Below are 21,291 nucleotides of genomic sequence, written 5' to 3'. Positions count from 1 at the left end.
GTCCAGGGAAGGCTTTCTACCTTTCTTTCTTATTGGAGCATTGCTATGAAGATTTGATTGCATTTAGCGACAGCAGCTTTAGTGAGGTCAGGATGTTTGATGATCCCCAACTCACCTTATCCCTAACTCACCCCAAAAGTATTGGATGAAGCACCATTATTCCAGAAAACACAGTTGCACTGCTCCACAGCTGGGGGGCTTTATACTCCTCCAGCCCACGCCAATAGGTTCATGTTTCTCTGCTTCAGATTGTCCTACTCTATTGGTAATATTTCTCTACAGGGACTAGACAAGCTAGACAAGCAATGGGTGCAACGTAAAGTAGCTGAGCCCCTAGAATGTCAGTCAATGATGAACCTCAAAAACGTCTGTCTCTTATTTTTAAAGAACTTCAGGCATAATTACAACAGGGCCAATTCCAAAACCCACAAACTGTTACATAACACTCCTGACTCATTATATTTACACCCCAAATATATTTAAATAAACCCATCCCACAAGCACAAGTCCAAGACTCAGCTTTTTCAAACTTGGCATGTGACAAGGCGAAAGCCAGGAAAGCAAACAGGGATTTGCTTTCAGCTACAAGCTGATGCTACCCTTTTACAATCTCCTCTCTAGATTGCCCACTCCCTCGAAAACAAACGGGACTACCCCAGCCGACTACCAAACTGGAGACGATCACATCAGAAGGGAAAGTACTGGCTTATTTTTTTTATTAGTAAGACTTGGAAAAGCCAAAGCTGGGGAAATGAATGAGGGTGAGGCTAAAAGCTAACACAGCTACAATCTCTTCAACCCTCCCATCGCACTAAGATGAGATAATTATAGAACTGCAAAACTATACAGTAAGACTCTTAGAAAACTGTGCTATAATATGCGAGTTCAGCAAGTTTTTGGTGGTGTTGTCAACCAGCCAATATAAGCAGAGCTTTATATTTTTCTCTGTAAAAGGAAAATCAGCGTATTTCATTCTCAAAGGCAAAGTAACAGGGTTGTAAACACACTTGCTAAACGTCATCTGAGCATTTCTCACCAACCAAATTCACATACTTACACCTTTAAGACTTGTTTTATATCATGACAGATGTTCTAAAAACACCTGAAAATATCAAATGATACATGATCAGTTCAATGTATGAGTTGTAAAAGCGTTGGTTCAGTTCAGGTTGAACTAACTGCCCTTGATCAAGATAAAGGTGTCAGCTGAAAGAGCTATTTGTGATTCTAATTAAATGCCGTCACTTTTTTACTGTATCCTCCCAAGGTGTTCTTCATTCTTCAGTTCTAAATGACCAGCTCACAAACATACAGTGTTACCAAAAGTACTTGTGGGACTTGTGGGACACTTTCACGGCTTCTTCTTTGTCCGTTTAAGATTTTGCTTGTGTAAGTATCAGTCAGAAACCACATGTGCTAAAGCGAACATGAAACATTCGCACACATCAGCAAAACAACACTGAATGGGATCTTAAAAGAGCGCCAAAAACTGTTGCTGCAGTGTTTAACCCTTACTTAAGAAAATGCAAAATTGTTAGGATCTTACAGTGATCAGTCATGTATGTGCCGATTACATTTGATTCTAAATGTTCAAAAAAATAATTACATATTTTCAGAAACACAATCTTTTTTTAAATGACAATTTTAGAGAAGCAAGAATTTAAAGAAGTAGTTTCAGGCTAAATAAGCAGATAGAGCTGCAGATGAAGTAGCAGGACTGTTGTAGAGGGCGGTAAAGGCACTAGACAGCTCAAACAGAAGGAAGTGGCCTGTTGCAATGAGATGTGGAGGCCACAGAGTGGCAGCAGTGCAGTCGCCAAGCTTAACATAGGGGTTGTTTTAGCACAGCCTCACTTTCTCCTCTCCTCTTTCTCATAGTGGTGGATGACCACTTGAACTTGGTTTGACCTATGTGTCATCTCATATTTATACATCAGTGAAACAGAAAGGCATGACTGACCATTTAAATGTTCCTACTCACTCAAGTGACCTTAATATATCAATGTGAATACTTTAGCTAGATTTCACAAGCATGTGAGGAATCTATTTTATTTCATGATTTCAAGATTTAGTTTTCTTCTTTCCACCATTGAGTCCATTATTCTTAATATTTGAATGAAAGATGAAAACTCCAGCTGGTCTGAAGTCTCCAGCAAAGTTTTGCAATTGGCCTACTTAAGCAAACTCAATTTGCCTTCTAATTAACTGATGAGTTGAGTAAGGCGTGTTTGAGTAGAGCAACTACTAAACGTGAACTGTTTCGATAATCTCATCCCTGACAGCAGTTATTAGATAGAAATAATAAATAAATAAACTGTGCAATTAACAATCTAATAAACTGAACATGGGAAGATTAGAGGTGCCAAAAAAGAACAAAACAAAACACAATTTTAGTTGTTTCTTGATTTGTAAATAGAATTGTAAGGGGAAAGTCTGTGGCGCCGCCTACCAGCAGAGGGTGACTTTGGCGAGGCACTGTTACCCAAGTGAACTCCAATTGCCAGAATTCCTAGGGGTAATACAGTACCTTTGTAGAGGGGTGTCCAGTATGAGATTTCAGCTAAATACTCCAAACTCTGAATTAACAGTAGAGGAAGCTTTGAGCTTCAGTTTCATTGTTTAAAGATCTGCATCAATCAGTTCCATCTCCAGAGAGCAAGAGAGAGAGCTGGGTGCATTTATTTGGTTTTATTTATTTATTTATTTATGTATTTATTTAATTATTATTATTATTATTATTATTAGTAGTAGTAGTAGTAGTAGTAGTAGTATTAATAAGCTTAAGTCATTTTAGTACTAATTGTCCTTAGTCTGATGCCATCTTGGCATTCTCTTTGTTTGGGTTTCCCACCTTTTTCTTTTCATTATTCTGAGGGGTGCAATTCCAGACATTGCCTGTGCTTGCTGGTGATGCAGTGGTAACGTGTTGGACCTCCGCTGCCACGGTTGCTGAATCAAAGCCAGCTGGGAGCAACTTTCCACCCACAGTCACATTACACACATCACTTAAGACCTGTCCTTACAATTTTTCCTCTCTGTACTTGGGCCCGTTCCCTAATCGCCCTGTCACAAGTATGTGACTTCGGTTGGGGGAAATGCTCAGATGCGGTTCTTCTACAAGCCTACAAGCCTAGTGAATACAAGTGTAGTGTGACTGAGCATAGGAACAGTTCTAGGGAGTAAGTGCAGGGTACAGAGTGTGTTTGTATGGGGTGGAGGTGTGATGAGACAGGTGAACTGGTACACTGTGTGACTGCCTGTTCAGTAGCCTAATTGCTTGGTGGTAGAAGCTGCCTCTGAACTGACTGGTTCTGGTCGCATATTTACGGCACTGTGATGACTTGGAGGAGAGACCTGTTTTTTAGCACTATCACAAGAACATTGTAATTAATTTTTATGATTACTCACTAGTGTTTATGTGTGTGTTCAATGGCACGGGAGGCCAAATTCCATCTTTGTCCAACACAAATGGTGAATATGGGTGTCTTTTGTCTTTGGCTGCATGTAGATGCAGGCGTATAGGGACCAATAGTTTAAAGCTGTAATAATTGGCACCTAATGTTGTGACTGTAGAAACAAACACTGTGAACTCAATGCAAATCCTGTCTGGATGCGAATTCCACATTGCAAAAAGAGGACGTGTCTGGGAAAAGATGGCTGTTTAGTCACCCAAGGTAAAAGCCACATGCTTTTAGCCTAGAGCGGACCCCTGCTCGTTTCCCCAGCTTTGTTGCATGTTGAGTTTATACACCCATTCTGCAGACACTGGCACAGGAGAAGCTGGTGCCACGAAGCCTGGTTCACGTAGCAACCCGTAGGCCCATAACTAGCAGAGTCTGCTGGTGATACACTGCTCTCCAGTATCTACACCATATTCAGTGTATGAGATTCACAGTCTGACACTTCCTTGCGCTGAACTCTTATAATTCAACTGCTGCTAGGTAAATATAGCTTTCTATTCTAGGTTGCCTTAAACATGTCAATTTAAGGCACATTTTCAGCAGCTCCTCATTATTGCTGTATTGAGTCGAGACATCATGGTCTTCGGTACATCAGGATGCTTTCATGTTCTACTCCCGGCAACTGAGAGTTGTATTTAAGAATATTTTTTAAGGAGTCAATGACTAGTAGACTGGTAGGTTAGATAAGGACAGTCCATTCAATACAGGAATCAGACAGGGAAAACAGTGAGATGGGTGCACCATCAGCGACCCTTTACGTAAGGCCGAGTGCAGTAAACAGCCCAGAGGAATGCCAGGCATGCCACAAAGAGAACAGTGCCTATGACAAACAGATTAGAGCTGGCTAATGAGAGTGCATATGTCCCCCCCCCTCCTTTTTCCCCTCTTCACCAACCGCCTCGCCCTTTCCACCACACGCTCAGCTGTTGACGTGTAGCTGTTCTTTTCCCAGCATAGTTCCTGGAACTGGCTGCATGTGTAGTACTTCATTTCTATACTTGCTTGTATCTGCTGTCTCATCGGCGTCTCGTACGTGAAGGGCTGAGCACACAGGCTCGGGACAGCTGCTTGAGAGGGCACTCTGCTGGAAGGAAGCCATCTGCACCACACTGTTAGATTCTTCTTGGTGTGTGTGATGCTAGGATGCACACACAACATTCCTCACCTGTGCTGATGCTGTGAGGTCAAACACAAATCCATGCACACATTTACTGAACACAACATATATAACATATATTAGCATTAATTGTTCACACACAGTTAAAACCTTTACTTAAAGAACTTAAAGAGAATGTCAGTCTTTTCCTTGACATAGTTGAATACATAAAGTCTGTCCTTATGATTTTTTTCTTGTGTTATACTTTTTAGTAAATTTGCCGTATCTGTAAACCATGTCTGGTAGTTACATGTAGAAAATGCATCATTAAAATATGTGCTTATTCAACTTTTTTTATTCTATTATATTTGTAAGAATGTTTACAGGACGTTAATCACACTCCTCATAAATGACCTCAATGGAGCAGCACAACTAGCTAGTAAGTATATGGCATTAGCTAATGCTAATGCTAATGAAAGAATGACAGCTGTTATCTCATCTCGGCTTGTCTTTCACAGTCATCTAACCTCCGTGGGCAATAGAAAAGTCACCATTGTAAACAGAGTAGCAATGTCATCATTCCATATGACCTTATAGGCAGGGTTAGTGCATTTATTGTCTGTTTGCAACACTGTGCCACAGAGCTGCCCCAGCCAACATGCCTATGTGGGGTTCACATGGGTGGAGCGTGAGCTAGGTGGGTTCCAGATGGGCATGAGTGGGTTTGTACAAATGTTATTACTGGGACGCAGTTGGGCTTCTCAAATGTGTCCCATTGTTACAGCCGAGCCTAATCTCACATGGGTTCCATCTAGGCCCCTTGTGCAGTGTACATCCGAGATGGGGTCCATGATTAACCACTTCTTTTCCCATCAGTGACCATGGTGTAATCCTGGTAGACATCCATGTGTTGGGCCAACATGGAACCCTGGGAGAAATGTTTCTGGTTGGGCTAACAGTACAGGCCTTACATGGGCATTTTATTTGGGGCAGGACACTAAACTGAACTGATGCCCAATGAATGAGTTATCACCCATAGATAACACTTATAGATCTACTGAGCAAAAGTAGGGCCTAATCAGGATTGGAATGTCTGGGTCACTAAAAGCGTGTCAAAAAATGTGTATCAGTGAACGGAAATACAAAGTTTAGATTTCTGGCCTGTTGTTCGTAATTTGAAGTTGTCAGAGAGCTGCTACAAATATGTGGGAGAATCCCATGGAAACAAATCCTGCAACAGTCTCTATATTTATGCCACGAAATCTGAAAGCTAACACTAGGCGATCTGCTTTTACCACGTCCTCTCTCCAGCGCCTGCTCCCTCGATATTTAAAAAAAAATTATTATTATTATTTCTTTACAAATTGAGTTATTCTGGAGTTAGGTTAGTATAGTATACACAGGGCTTCTGTTTTTTCTGTTAGAATTAAGAAAGCCATACTATAGAGTGAGCTTTATGTTCGAGTCACAGCCCCTTCCAGAGTCAGTGGCAGTAAACAGGCTCACGGAGCAGCCATATATAGAACCCCGGAGGGAATATGTGGCATGCTGTGTGATGTATACTGTAAAGTGAGCTGAGCTGCTCTCTCCGACACGTATTTCTCTGTGGATTGAAAACAGTAAGCGGCACTTGAGCTGACCCTTCTAGTGTTTGTCCAGCAACAGCACAGCCCCTGTATCCTGGCTGTCATTATGGACATAATTATTGCAAAAGGTATGATCCATGAATACATTTACAGATTACATTTAGCAGGACGTACAATGATTTAAGCTGCCATCTAGATCTAGGCTCAATGAGTTAAAGTATCTCCCAACCTATTGTTCAAACCCTGTGTCTGTTTTATCTACAAAAGCCCATTGCTTTTCTTTTGTCTATTTTAAGAGACTTGCTCAAGGGATTTTTCCATCCTGCCACTCCAGGCAAATCCCCTATCACGTTCTTCTCGTATCCTGTAGCCTTTGGTATAAGGTTGTTTACTGCAAGAGCCTGCGACCTTTGCCTCACTGGGCAGATAGCCAGCATGCAACACCTCAGACGTAACACTCATCAATTAGCTCCATTCTCCAGATAAGGACGTAACAATTAAGCTGCTGACACAATGAAACAGTGTGCGTAAGCTTACGAAACCTTGGCCTGTCCTTGTTAAATTGGGTTTCTTCCCAAAATCACAGCTTATATTGCTGAAAACATCTGATTAGTGACACAAGTTTCTTTTTTGGGGGGGTTTCACTGAATCACAGAGAGAGAAAGAAAGAGATCAAATGAATTGTCATGTTTATTTCCATTATATGTACATCCTTTACAGAAACAATGGAAAATAGATCAACACTCTTTCAGTCGTTAGTGAGTTTCGTACAAAATCTAAACACACATGGTACACACAAAATATGGTCCTTTTAAAGGCTTGCATGGTTTATGCTGTATAACATACAGTTTGTGGTTTGTTTCTGAAATAAGAGGCACAGACTTTCAACGATGGAAGAAATGTCAGCTGACTTGCCTTACGTACGTTTACATAAATTAAATCAAATAAATGAAAACAAAACAGCAAAGAATTAGATTGCACAAGTTGCACTAGTTGCACAAGACAAGAATAAAGCTGCTGAGATCTTAAGGCCTTCTACCACCCATCCAACCACTTGGAACAAGGCTGAGCATGGGCGTGCTGTGTTTACTCTTGCTGAGCAAGAGCATAGTCTAGAATTTGTAAGAATAAACTCACAAGCAAGAGACAGTGGTTTTACAAAAAGATTGAAATGTAAATGCTTGTGTTTTCAGTCTTGGAAGTAATGAGGTTCTGGATAATTAACTGTACAATCATATCACCACATTCAAATCCTATTCAACACTGCAATAAGCCAGGGATGGCCTGGCTGACTTGGCAACATGTAGTGGAACACCACTCCTAATAGATTACACTTACTGTGGTTCCAGACTCTATGTAATTTCCACTCGACTATCTGACTTCTGTACGAGAACACTGTTGACGCAATGTCCCTGTGTAGGACAGTGCAATACGGTCACGTCACATGAACCCAGAGGTGCCCTGATTGGGCCTCTGAATATGGTCCTTTGTTCTTCTAATAACAGGTAGATAACTGATGTATTTGTGCATCTGACTCCTACATATAAAGAGGATTTTACAGTTCCACGTGACCTTGAACGTCACCCAAAACCAATGTACTTGGGTTAATGCACTTCTTAATGCACATGTAACATCGGCTTACTTCATATAGTCTTTCACAACTTATTGACAGTTCAGGTCGACCACACAATCTAATTTTGTGAAAAATTGCACAGGCTACGTTGCTATATTAAAAACTGTATGTTTTAAAGTTCTTTCCATCACAGGTACATCATATGATTGACTACGCATTACTAACAGCTTGTTACTGTGGCGGTAGAAAATGGTTTAAAACCACCTATTTAAACCAGTGTGTGCAATGTCTTTGTCATTGCTTCAGCTTTTCACTGAAGCTCTTTCTTTCTGCAAAATCATGGCTGTGAGCGTCACCTTCAACTTGTGCCCATGACCGAATCACAGCTATGATGCTCACCACTATGTGCTCCCACTCTTGTGTTCTGTTGGTTAGCTGTATTTTGCATAGGCAACTATTATCTTCCTGTTAAGGCCCTTGCTTTTCATACTGTCAAAGTTGTTTTGTATGGGCCTTGTATCACTGACTCCAGCTTCTGCCCTTGAGGGTCATGCTGCTCTCCATCTGCTGTCTAACAAGGTTAGCCATTCAGGCTCTTCGCCACGCTCCCCTTTCCACATCTGGCCCTTTCGTAATACACTACAGAAGCATAAAGAGCTTCGAGTAATCATTTTTGGCTTTTTTTGGCACTCCTGCATGCTTGGCCTACAGGTAACACTGTGACACTGGAGATATTCTTTTCTCAAACCAAAAAACGAGTCTATTATATGCTGTGGAGGAAAAAGCCATCGCATGCGATAACTAGAGCTACGAGAGCGGCTACAAGGCTTCACAGTGAGTGTCCGGCTTCACAAGAGCACCGTATTACTCTCGCTGGTCCCAGTGCCAGAGCGCCAGCGCCAGGGACTACTGTTCTTAGTTCAGCCAGGAGGCTCCATTCTGGTGGTCACTCCTCACTTGGCCAGCCGGAACACAGCCAGGTCCAGCGGCTCTTTGCTGGGCACGCACCAGTCGTCAGCCCCCTGGCTCACCGTGTAGTTCCGCAGAGCGGTCTTGTTATACACTGGGAGTCTCTCTACAGAGTCCGTGGATAAAGCCTGAGGAAAAAGCACACAGTTATTCATGCAAAACACAAAACCAAGCCAACATATTCATAAAAACTAAGGTTTATGTAACTCTGGTCAGGTCTGTTAAAACATTAACAATTCATCCCATTCATTTCTGAGGCCGCCACGCCAGTTTAGACACGGAAAGCTTAAAAAGGCACATTAAAAAACTGCTGATGTTGGATTTAATAATTTCTCTCACTTTGATGTTTGTTGTTTCTTTGACATTTCACAGAGTTGACTGTGCTGTTTCAATAACCTACAGTGAGCTGTAGGGTTGAGTTGATACAACCTGCATGTTCCCAATTGGCTTCTGGTACTACCTATTTGCATAGTGGTAGTCTTCTGCTCACTCACTCACTCACTTAGCATTAGAATGTTGTTGTTCCCCCTGGCTACATTCCCTTAAATGCATAAGTATATTCCTTATTTAGATTAACTGCCTGGACTGTAAGTGTGTTAGGCTGTACAAGCATGTTACAGTTTCCCTGCTATGGAGTGTGACTCTATGCTGGCTCTATCTGGGCTTATAGTGTGGTTTCATTTGAATAGCACAGCAAAACAACAGAAACAACTCAGCTGCTGAGGCTCAAAGAAGGAACACATACCTTTAAGTGAATGACAGCGTCTGTGCCGTAGCCCTCCATAGAGTAGAGCTGGAGGTCTCCCTGAAAATACTTTGCATAGAGGCGGGAGATGGGCAGCCCGTAACCAAAGCCAGCCTGTTGACAAAACAGGAGAGGCTTTCAATGACACATGAAATGTGCTAATATAACAGCACTAGTGGAGCATTTAGGGGTCATAAACTGTGTCTTATGATAAACTGTGTTTATCACGATTTTCCTCCCTGTTGCTCAGGCAGCTGCAGCCTGCTGGGTTTATATAATGGGGTGGAGCTTATTTGTGTGAAAAGAAAAATGAAAGAAAAATGTTAACGTCAAGGATTTAAACAGGAACATGTCTCACCAGAGGTGCTCCATGTTTCTGGTCGATCTGAGGAGTCGGGGCTGTGGAGTACATGTAGCTGAAAAGATTCTCCATCTTCCTGAAAGGCACACCACCGCCCCTGTCACTCATCTACAGAGACAGAGTCAGAGACAGAAAGACACAAAAGCTCCAGTCAAATAGGGGAAGAAATTCAAGGGAAAAATCAATTGGAGGCACAGATCAAAACCCTCCGTTTCTGGGGTAACAGACAGTCAGTCAGCAGGGCGGCCAGAAAGGCGGGTAGGCATCAAATGTGTCCCTTGCCTCTGGTCAGAGGCTTGCAATTGGTTGGGATGTGGCAAGGCTCTTAACCAGCATGATGTTAGGTAAAAACAAACAAACAGGGCCACAGCCATGTGTAGTGTTATGACACAACAGGTGTGCATGTTCATACCGTTCCTCATGTACATAACTAGAGAGCTGCTCAGGGTTGGCTTGGTTTAGAATGGGTTTAGTTTAATAGGCTCTTAATGTCAGACCATGCAAGGCAAACCCCTTCTCTAAGATTAGCAACACCACTCTTTAATGTAAAAAAGGTGCTACACATGGTTCTTTTAGTGATGCCATAGAATGAGCTCAAGTCAAAGTTTGTAAATGAATATTTAGTCCTTCCAACTGAAGCCTAGACACCTTTTTGGTCAGTTACTATTACAGTTACTGGACCCTAATGGGAGCTACCTAACTCTGACTGCTGTTGGACTTCACTTTTAGAAGAACCACTTTTTGACTCTACACAGAACCCTGTTTGTATAAGAAATGAGGCACACTTTTATTTTTGAGCAGGTAGAGTCTGTTAACTCTAAATATGCAAAATACTGCTAAATTAAGCATTTTTAGCTTCCTAAACTGCATTCTTCATATTAGTTTTTATTTTTATTGGTTTCATCTATATATATATATATATATATATATATATTAGTTTTATAGCAGTCTCAAAGTAATAATTACTATGTAATAAGCTCAGAGAGATAATAAATCTAGAATTTAAGACGTTAAAGACTTGAAAGAGGCCGAGATTACAATAATGAGGAAAAAAACATACAAAAGACTTAAAGATATCCAGTTTGTTTTAAACCAAATATGTTAACTTTAACTAACCTTAATAGACATGTCCTCTCCTCCGATGGCCACCATAACTTCAATAGGTGGAAGATTGCTGCCTTCGTCATGGTTTTCAATAGTTGCCCTCATTGCATTCTGAAGCAGAAAACAAAGGCACTGTCATGACAACTCCGCGCTCCTTATGTAAATGGAAACTTTATTTGGAGGACAGTATGAGGTCAGGCTCACCTTGAATAACTCAAACAGCATATGGTACAGGTGGGAAGGCACATAAACTATGCTAATAGGCTGGTTCCTGTCATTAACTGTAAAACAAAAACAGACAGAAAATGTAAACATGCCCGCTTCTGCTGTGTTTTGGGTACCAATGCCAGCATTTTTCTTGCATAAGCTGGAAGTCGGCCGTAATGTCAATATTGTCTCAGTCAGTTTTTCATTTGCTACGGCAGAGTGATCATCTGTGAATTGAATGGGTGTGTGGACAAGTCCTAATTTAGCAAACTCTGATTGTACAAACAAATACAAAGTATATGCCACAATGTGGGGCACGCGGTACAATTATGTAATCACCAAATGCTGGAAATGAAAACAGCTTAATCCCTCACTCACTGTTGAGTTCTCGCAGCACCAGGTCAGGGGAGCTGAGGTAGTACTGGTCACAAAGCATCTTGGCACTCTCATATGCATCTGGATGTGGATAAGAAATGCAATGTAAATACATCAAACTGTCCACAAACGCAATGTGTATTTAACGTCAAAAGAGAACAAGAACATTTTTATACCACACCTTTGACAACTTCTGTGACTTGGCAGTGGGGGTCAATACTGCCGATGGTGTTTGGATGAAGAGGATTTGTGGCGCCATCGAAGACAAGAGCTATAAACACATTCAAAAAGAAGAAAACAAACTCAAAATATGATTTACAGTAAACAGTTCTGCATCTATATTTGCCAACAACAGCTCTACTACATGGATAAACTGTCCTTTACAGTTTAGTAGTCAATGAAATGAAATATATAGATTTTAATCCTGAATCCATAATTTATTATGAAAGTGTTTTTGTACAATGTATCTTATAAGCTCAAGCCCAAGTTTGTAAATGAATATTTGGTCCTAGCAACTGAAGACATTCTACCTTGTTGGTCAGTTAGTGTTTGTGGATTTTGGGTGTGTTCTAGCACAATCTGGTTTAAACAGGAATGCTCACTCCCTGTCATGTGCAAACTGGGATAATAAGAGCTACTTAACATGGACTTCTGTTTGACCCTTACTTCAAAACAGCACAGTCTGAAGAACTGCTAAGGGCACCTCACCAAGAAAATGTTATTGTATTGACTTCTGTACACAGGAAACCAGGGAGACCTATGACTGCATGTGTGAATAAGTGAAAGCAAAGAAGTTTGGAGCATAAGGCATAACAAGCACATGCAGCTCTAAATTAATCCACAGTGTCTCACAGTGGCCAGATGGACTATAATAATGTGTTAATTCAGCACTGGCTACTAAAACACAAAAAAACATAGTTCATGCGCCTCCTACTTACTGTGCTGGTTGATGAGCATGCGGATGGATATCCTGCTCATGTAGAATCGATCCAAAAAGTACTGTATGTTCTGATTGGTGAGCGGATCTTGAGAGAAAGCCTCTTTGTACTCAATCACACCTTGAGCCATGGTGGGCACGACATCATTGTGTCTGTTTCTGATATTCACCAGAGTGTCCACAAATCTGAAAGTCAGAAAAGGTGCGTATGATCATGAGTGGAAAGAACAGACAGACCACAAGTGCAGAATGGGGGGTGGTGTGATTGTGGCTTTACACTTACTCTGCAAGAACACTGTGATCTTCAGGGCTTTTCTCCAAGAACTCAAGGAGCTCCATCAAACTCTGAACATACCTGAGTGCAGAAGGGACGTTTGTTTACAAATGTGCAAACAGTACCGTGGGGATTGGTTTATGGTTCTGGAAAGGAACTAATGACTGCGTTTGACTGTCCTGTGTTCCCAAGCCATACTCTCATATTACTGCTGACATTCTGAAATGTGCAAACACATATAATCGTGCAAAGTAGGTACACCCAGGGTTTGGGGGAGTCATTCTGTACAGATGTGCAGAATCTCAATTCCTGTGCACGTACGAAGCACCTAGTTATGAATGGACTCATGACAGCACTACTAAACCAAGGGTAAACACGAGTTCAGAGAGAAACTAGGGCAAAGTTGACAAAGCCAAGTCTTGGAGGAGCTGCAGAGCCCAGCCCAGCAGTGCACACAAACTAGGGGAAAGTTCACACACGTGACGTCAGCCAACAGTAGCGTCAGTCTTTGGGTTTCTTTCAACTAAACCGGGGGAGGGGGGTTACTGAGGGTTAGACATATCTCCATGCTAAAAATACCAGGCTATAACACTTGCATTTGCAAGAGCCAACTAGAAAACAAGGTCACAGCCCTATGAACTTGGACTCCAGTTTAAATGACTTGACACGATTTCTTACCAGCTCTGCACCATCTGAACGGAGGGGGTTGTCCGCAGTCTGTCCGGGAGCAAGTTGATCTCCTTCATGATGTTGGACAGACGGACAGGGAGTTCTTGCCTCAGGAAAACGAAAGACGTTTTCTCACATGCATTCGTGGAACCTGGTCAAACGATGCATCCAGAGTTAAGCAGCTGAGCACACACTGTCCAAAAGCAATGCTCTCTTTTCTTTTTTTTTTTAACAGAGATATAGCATTAGGAGCTATTAGACGTAGATTTAGACACGTTGCACGTTGTGTGTGTGTGTTTGTGTGTGTGTGTGGGGGGGGGGGGGGGGGGGGCATGGGCGGCTGGGCTACAACTGAAGTGCACCGGGCTACCAGCATGATGCAACACTAGACTAGTATGTATGGATACTGCTCCCCTGGTCATGCATGCATGCATTACAGACCTAGCTAAATCTGTAGACCTACGATATGGGGAAAATAATACTATAATAAGGCATGACAGCATTTAAAACCGTACCACTGAAGCCCATTAAGCCATATTTGTGCTACAAATCACGAAGCTCATTCGGGTCCACTGAAACGTCCAATGCACACCGCTCCCAATAACACACGTCCAGTTAATGTGAGCTGATATTACAAAATAAAAGCCAACTCACCGAAATCCAGAAACTGTTTCATGGAGAGAGGGGACGGTGAAAATTTCGAAAAGTGCTCGATGTGTTTTGGCACGTTGGCCAAAGCAGAATTCTTCATGATAAAGCGAACAAACTTCATTGTGAAGTCGCTGGAGAGAGCTGAGAAAATACTGAGTGAACTGCAGGGCTCGGTTGCATAGAAGCAGCAGAAGAGGACAAAATGGTCATGAACACACTGTACAGCGGGGAGGAAAAAGGCACGAGCCCGAGCCCAGCGACCAATAGAAGCGCTTGTTGTGGAGTTCGAGAACTCCTGTGTCCAATAGGAGGCGAGGGTTGGCTTTCACGTCATGAATATTCATGAGTGCAGTACAGCACGGCGGTAAACAGCAGCAGTGAAATGTACAGCTATGTGCTTTGTGTCCTCCGCTCCTCGCACGTCGATATAAACATCAGTTACATAACGGGGCTGTTTATGAAGGCGGAGAGTACTGGGCGTAGGGAAGTCGCCTGTAAAGCACGGGACGCTGAGTTCCTGGGGAAAGCAAACGGACGAGAGCTTGGTGAAATTAGAGTACTGTCAGGATAATAACCGTGTAGTGTAATGAGAATAGTGATTAACATTAAGCCCGTTAAGAAAAGTTTAATTTGAGAAATGCACATGGACGTTGTCCTGCAACAACCTCACATCTCCTACTAAATGGCAACTTTACACGGGAAGGAAAAACAAAACATTCCATGTATTTTGTTTTTTATGTAATTAAAAAAAAAAAAGTAAATTCTTATTTTAAGTCCATTTGGAGCATTTCTATTGGTCCATTCACCGTTCTTCAGCACCTAAAGCTTAAAATAATAATAAAAAAAGTAATACAATAAAAAGTTAACCTCAGTCTAATGTAATGCTAGGTTGAGCCTGTTGGGACATTTTCTTGGGTCATTTCCACAGTGCTGAACAGTTTTGTGGATTTTTTTCCATAACCAAGCTCCTTAGCTCCAAGCTTCCATAGCCTGGGTTAGTGACTGTCACAGTGGTTCAGTTTTCAGCATTAATTCACAGCACTAGAGAAAGCCAACGGAATTCAGTTCACCAGTACACATTCAGAAATGATTGATTTAATGACTTACTATTAAGTGAAACCAATCATTTATCTTCCTATTATCATAACTAACTAACTAGCATAACTATCTAACCCAGCTAGTCAATTAAACTAACTAGACAAGCTAGATTGTGCAGCTCTAATGCTCTGGGTATGATGATGTTTCTAAATGACTAATATTTGTTGTATTGTCTGTTCTGTGTATTGTCTGTGTGTTCACACACACACACACACACACACACACACACACATATATATATATATATATATATATATATATATATATATATATATATATATATATATATATATATATATATATATATTGATCTGCTTTTTACAGGTTGAAACAAACTAAATTTCTTCCAACCAAGTAGCATAAAGTTTAAACACTTGAGTTTAATTAATCTGTTTGTCATTGTTGAGTAATATGTAGTTTAAGCGTTCTGTAATAGGAAATATATGCTCAGTTTTCTTAAGACATAAAGGACTTATGTTCAAATAAAAATGGTTAAAAACAAACTTCACTTCCCAAAAGTAGAGGCAGTCAAACGGAAAGTGATTTAGTAACTGGATGCACATTTTTAAAAAAAAAGTTCTTGACCAGTTGTTGTATTTAACTTAAAGATCAGCACTGACAAAGCTGGTGACACTGGTACATATCTTAAGTTTGATAAAGCTAGTCTGACATTTCCCCACCTCAAATAGAGAACTTGTTGGTCTTCACACTGGTTCTCCAACTGGGGAAAAAATCTTGTTTTTATGCACTGCATGATTTTATGCACTACTGCCTTTCGTTGGCTGATTAGATAATTGCATGAACGAGTAGGTGTATATGTAGGTGTAGATACAGGGTAGAGATGCGTTTCTGGTACAGCGCCAGTGCTTCAGACAACAGCGCTTTAGGAGAGCAGTCTGACTGGGGCTGGAAAATCTGTAGAGCCGAGGCGTTATTAAAAGGTTTACCTGAAAAATGAAAATACGAAATACTTTAAAGAGCAAAAACTCAACATGGTCAAAGGTTCATCACTTAACCATATAATGTATAATATCTGATAATACCACATTTCCACATTTCTGTACCACATGATGAATCAATGTTTGTCAGATATGTAATATTTCTGCATTGTCCTTCTGGTTCGATTCCCACAAACCTGTAAGCACATATTGTACCCTTGTATATGCCCCTAACTCTGTATTGGTGAGATTACAGTCCTTGTCTAGCTTGTTCAATCCAAAGTAAAAGCGTCTCATGATCAAACACTCATTCGCAGTGGAGCAAGTGCCTATGTCTTGCCAACCAATTAAATCATTAGGAGAGGTGTTTTTTTTATAGTGCAGTGCAGGTCCATGTAGCCATATATTGGGTATATTGGGTAATTCTTATGAATCCGACAAAGTTGTGCCAGTTTAGCCCAGTGTGTGTTCTATTATATTGTAACCCAACGCTGGGTTGTAAGAATGACTCAAGTTGGGTTGTTGTGACTGAGGAAAAAAGGAGTGCAGTACAAAGCAGGGTACCACTTAATCAGACAAACATGTCTCTCAGTATGTCCCACTGCCTCTAATTCCCTTAAAATGAACCTTTTGTCACCATGCTGGCCTTTCTGAGGATGATGGAAAGTTTTAATTATGCATAATTCTGTGGCCCCCATTTTCTCAGTTTTGAATAGTGAATTACTGTGAAGGACAAAGTGTTCCATTCAAGTGTAATGGACTAAATCCATGCTTACATAACCAAGACAGTCTCAATAAGGGGCAGGGCACTATGCATATTTCACGTTCTCCATCCAATCAGCAATCACTCAAGCATGACCGGACCTCATAAGGTTCACCTTCATCTTAGGTCTTACGGGCACATCAGCGTTTAATGACAGAAAAAAAAACAGCACAACTTTTTACACTTGCTCATGCTCATTTCAGGCTCCATCAACAGTTACATTTGTTTCTCTGCATGTGTGATAAGCACCTCAGATCCCAGCCTGTCGTTCAACTGATACGTTGCCAGTATCCAGGGATAAGCTGGATGACGCAGTTAATCCATTATTCAATGGGCAGTGTTTATGCAGGGTGCTGTTTTGTTCAAATTAAATGTGTTCAGGGTTCATGTGTGTTGGTGTGCACCGAATCTCAACCTCTGTGTGTCAGTGTTGCAACATCCCTCTAACACTTTTAAAACAATGGCATTAACAGCCCAAGCTGTCTAACTTCTTATCTATCCAATAATTTGAATCACATCTGTGTTGATTCACAGCATACCTGCAAGATCGGCAACTCCAGCTTACTAAGTTTGATTATGTAAGAATAAGAAGTTTATGCTGGTGAAAATTGAGGAAGGCACACTGACGCACACACACACACACACACACACACTAATATATATATATATATATATATATATATATATATATATATATATATATATATATATATATATATAGTATAACTTATCTATATATATAGTATATAAGTATATAAGTATAAATATACGATATATGGAATGGTGCATAAAGGAATCCAGCTCTGTAGTCAATAGAAAGGCAGAGTGCAACCTTTATTTCTGCATAAAGTATACAAAATAATGCGTTAGTCTGAGACAGCCAGCACTCTCCCAAAGCATTTTAAAAAGGGATGGCTCCGTTTGGGCCTTATGTACCGTCCTTATCTTGGCTATCCCTACGCATATTTTTTTATTACAATGTCTTACGGTTGGGTCTGCTTATATCACTGTGGAAAGCCCCTCACCCTTTAGCCCAATTACTTTTTGTACCCGCTTATGTTCTGCGTTCTCACGACTCTATTTAAAAAAAAAAAAGAGTGCTAACACCTGCAAGGCCAGTTGTGCTGACTATCATGTACTGCAGAATTTTGGGTTTTTTTTCCAATCAGTTTACCTCTGATTCACCCCTGCCTAGTCTCCCAAGGGTATTAATCTTGAGTGTACAGCAATGCTGACTGTCTCAGCCATGGTCATTATAGCAGAACACACACATAGAACATATTTATGAGTACATAATGTATTCTTACATCCAAATAATCCATCAATATATATATATACACACACTGTGTGTGTGTGTGTGTGTTCCAGCAACTTCAGCAGTTTCATGTAATTATGAATTATTAATTATCAATTAATTATTACGTAATGATTTCTTGATCAGCTCCACATCCACAGTCCTCTTCTCACAGAGGACCGATGGAAGATAGACAGATCTGACGTGAGAGTGCCTTTAGATGCTGTTTAATGGATGTTGACTGTTTTAGTAGACCCATGTGAACTAGTACCCAACTGCTGACAATAACCCCCATCTCAGTAATCTTGATTACATAAGAAATTTATGGTGGAGAAATGAAGCTCTAAATAATTGAGCTCAAATCATTTATAATAAATTCCATTATTTCTCATGCACTATGATAAAAACTGCAAACAGAACTCCAGGACATGCATGGTCATCTCTGTCTGTGTTATAGGGTCAGATAAATAACTGCGTACCAGTATATTTCCACTTCCCCGACTAAACACACATTCCTGCCCCCAGGCCACCTTACTGAAAGCATTCATACTGGGATCTAGCGATCGTGTAGGTATTGAATCAGTTGGATAGGAAAAAAGAAGGCAAAACAAGTTCAGTGGAAATTTCCTTTATGTTCGGACTCAGGCCACTGATGTTCCATTTGCAGAGAGTGCAAAGTAGGACAGCACCTCTAATACTACACTCATTACAACAGTCTCTCTCTAACTCACTCACTCACTCAGACTCTCTCTCTCGCTCTCTCTCTCTCTCATTAACTACAGTATTTTCTTCATTTTCTTGCCCAATGCACTTTTAAAAATCAAGGTGCCAAAAAGGGACAATTACCATTTAAAAAGCCAGGTTCTCCAAAGCAGTGTTTCAGTGTTTTTTTTTTTTTCCCAGTCCAAGGGACCGGCCACAGTTACAGGTGTTCTCTGCTCCAACACATCTGATGTTGATCAGCACACAAAGGGCTTATAGGGAGTTTGATCAGGTGTGTTAGAGCAGGGAATAGTTGAAACTAGACTAGGCAGTAAGCTCTGGAGAGAGAACTGCCCTGAAGAAACTACAGTTGAACTGAACTGAAAAAATATCATTAAAGGATTTTAGTCTGTGCTTCTCCCTCCTCAAATTTATGTTACTGTTTGTTCCCACCTGTAGGTTAGAACTCCCCTATCACAAGGCTTTTGACCATAGAGCCCCGAACCCTAGGTGGGATTTGAATGTATGATCTCACATTTGATGAGCAGACAGTTAGACTAAACGCTCCGTTCTTTCTTGCACACAGAAATGCACATGATTTTACAGCTCTGGTGTGGTTCAACTGTCTAACTCACTGCTTGTCAAGAGACAGGATATTATCAGTTTGAATCCAATGAACATCACAGTCATCCATGGTCAAAAGTCTATAGACTAAGTAATAAATACATAATGAAATTAACACATAAAATTAAATAAAAAGAAATTGAAGCAATATTATTATATTGCACTCTCTGTCTCTATCCCTCTCTCTCTCTCTCTCTCTCTCTCTCTCTCTCTCTCTCACTCTCTCTCTCTCTCTCTCTCACTCTCTCTCTCTCTCTCTCTCTCTCACTCTCTCTCTCTCTCTTATTTGTGTGTGTGTGTGTGTGTGTGTATGTCTGTGTGTGTATGTGTTTGTCTGTGTGTGACTGTGCTCATGCTTATTTACCAGTAGATAAAGGCAGTATTACAGAGTAAATTCCCTTGTGCTTTAAACAGTCCACTAAATTTCTGGACAGAGCCTTTACTGTAATGCAAGAACCATCTTTTTCCACAGCGTTGTAGAACCCACACTGTTTCTCTACACTGTTCTCCTGGAGCAGAACAATACTGATGAGAAACGTTGTTTACAGTAGGTAAAACATAAAAGTAAATGCTAAACTTTTGGTGCCCCTGCACATTGATTGTCACTGGGCAGCCCCTCAAGTCACCTATATGGTAGATCCATAGTTTCCAAAATTTGCTTAGCCAATCAGAGTGAAAAAAAATATATATACAGGGCAAACATGCAGTTTGATATAGTAACCCAGAACTCATTTTGGGAGGCACAGAGCCATTACTATTACATTTTATGAATCTGGTCCTACATGAGTAAATTTCAGAGATATGCGAGATCTGAGTGAGAAATTATGTCTTATTAAAAATGTGAAAGCTATTTTTGCATTTTTTCTGTCATGTTTTCCACAAATCTTACATACTACATATTAGGTAGATAGGTGGTGGATAGGTGATGGCACAAAGTGGCCTGACATCAACTTTTATATATATTTTGTAATATCTTTTTAAATATTATTATTAAATATTATTAAATATTATTGTTATTATTATCAATATAGAGATTTTGTTAAGACAAACCCAGCCCCCAAAATTATAAGACTAAACGATATGCATAATTGGGTTACAAATATGGTTCTGTCTTGAATATACAGCTCTAGAGTAAAATCTTTAACCCATTCACATCCAACAGCCACATTAAAATAAAGGAACAAATATACAGAACCTATCCTGGTTTAGGTAAAAAGATAAAATCTCCAAAACTGAGTAGTTCCACTAAAAGACTTGTTTGTTATGCTAAATAAAATAATTAAAAATATCATGTAATCCTTTAAAGCCAAATGTATCATATTGGAGTTTTAATAAATAATGGAATTTTCTAAATTTACTGCTTTCTAAAGGCAAATATAGAAGGTTAACCAATACATAATAAAAGTTCTTTAAAAGTGTACAAAGTGTATTTTAATATCTTTTTTTTAATTAATTGGCTACAAGGCAAAATAAAATTAATTCTTGTTTAATTATTTGATGGTTCCTGCTTTAAAGGCTTATTTCCACATTTAGATTTCTGCTCAGGCAAGCTCAGAGAACATCAAAGGAAATGAACACCTTCATACATGGACAATCATGGGTTAAACTTTAAAAAGGTTCCTCATGCTTGAATATCTCACTTCAGCACTATATATCAACCCAGTTTTAAATGACATTCCTCCAATGAACCCTTTTAGCTCTTTTTTTAAAGAGTAGTGTTAAATCTGACCATCTGCACACCTGCACAGTCTTTTCTTGAAGAGTATGACACGAGGATCCAGGTAATCACGATCTCCTCTAAACATCTCCAACAGATGAACGCTAGAGGCTTTTCACACCATTTGTACCATCGTTGTAGTTATTC

General features: G+C 40.3%; 1 protein-coding gene across 1 annotated transcript; it reads right to left on the bottom strand.

Annotated features, from left to right (window-relative positions):
• Positions 1–6,815: 6,815 nt before the first annotated feature.
• Positions 6,816–14,296, bottom strand: pdk2a (pyruvate dehydrogenase kinase 2a). The gene is made up of 11 exons (XM_072667094.1): positions 14,012–14,296; positions 13,367–13,508; positions 12,698–12,769; positions 12,416–12,600; positions 11,659–11,748; positions 11,481–11,558; positions 11,100–11,176; positions 10,908–11,006; positions 9,789–9,899; positions 9,431–9,544; positions 6,816–8,813 (listed from the first exon to the last, which is right to left on the bottom strand). Exons 1-11 carry the CDS (start codon positions 14,127–14,129, stop codon positions 8,670–8,672), a joined length of 1,230 nt encoding a protein of 409 aa, XP_072523195.1. The 5' UTR covers positions 14,130–14,296; the 3' UTR covers positions 6,816–8,669.
• Positions 14,297–21,291: the final 6,995 nt, after the last annotated feature.

The sequence above is a fragment of the Salminus brasiliensis genome, chromosome 22 (genome assembly GCF_030463535.1).
Source record: "Salminus brasiliensis chromosome 22, fSalBra1.hap2, whole genome shotgun sequence".
Taxonomy (NCBI): Eukaryota; Metazoa; Chordata; class Actinopteri; order Characiformes; family Bryconidae; genus Salminus; species Salminus brasiliensis.
The sequence above is the reverse complement of the archived record's forward strand: the minus strand, read 5'-3'. Positions and strand labels throughout refer to the sequence as shown.

Coding starts and splice junctions, on each gene's coding strand:
- pdk2a (XM_072667094.1), bottom strand. CDS start 14,129: ATGAAGTTTGTTCGCTTTATCATGAAGAATTCTGCTTTGGCCAACGTG. Junction 11,177..11,480: donor GGTGCTGCGAGAACTCAACA/GTGAGTGAGGGA, acceptor TTTGTTTTACAG/TTAATGACAGGAACCAGCCT. Junction 9,900..10,907: donor GAGAGGACATGTCTATTAAG/GTTAGTTAAAGT, acceptor CTGTCTCTGTAG/ATGAGTGACAGGGGCGGTGG.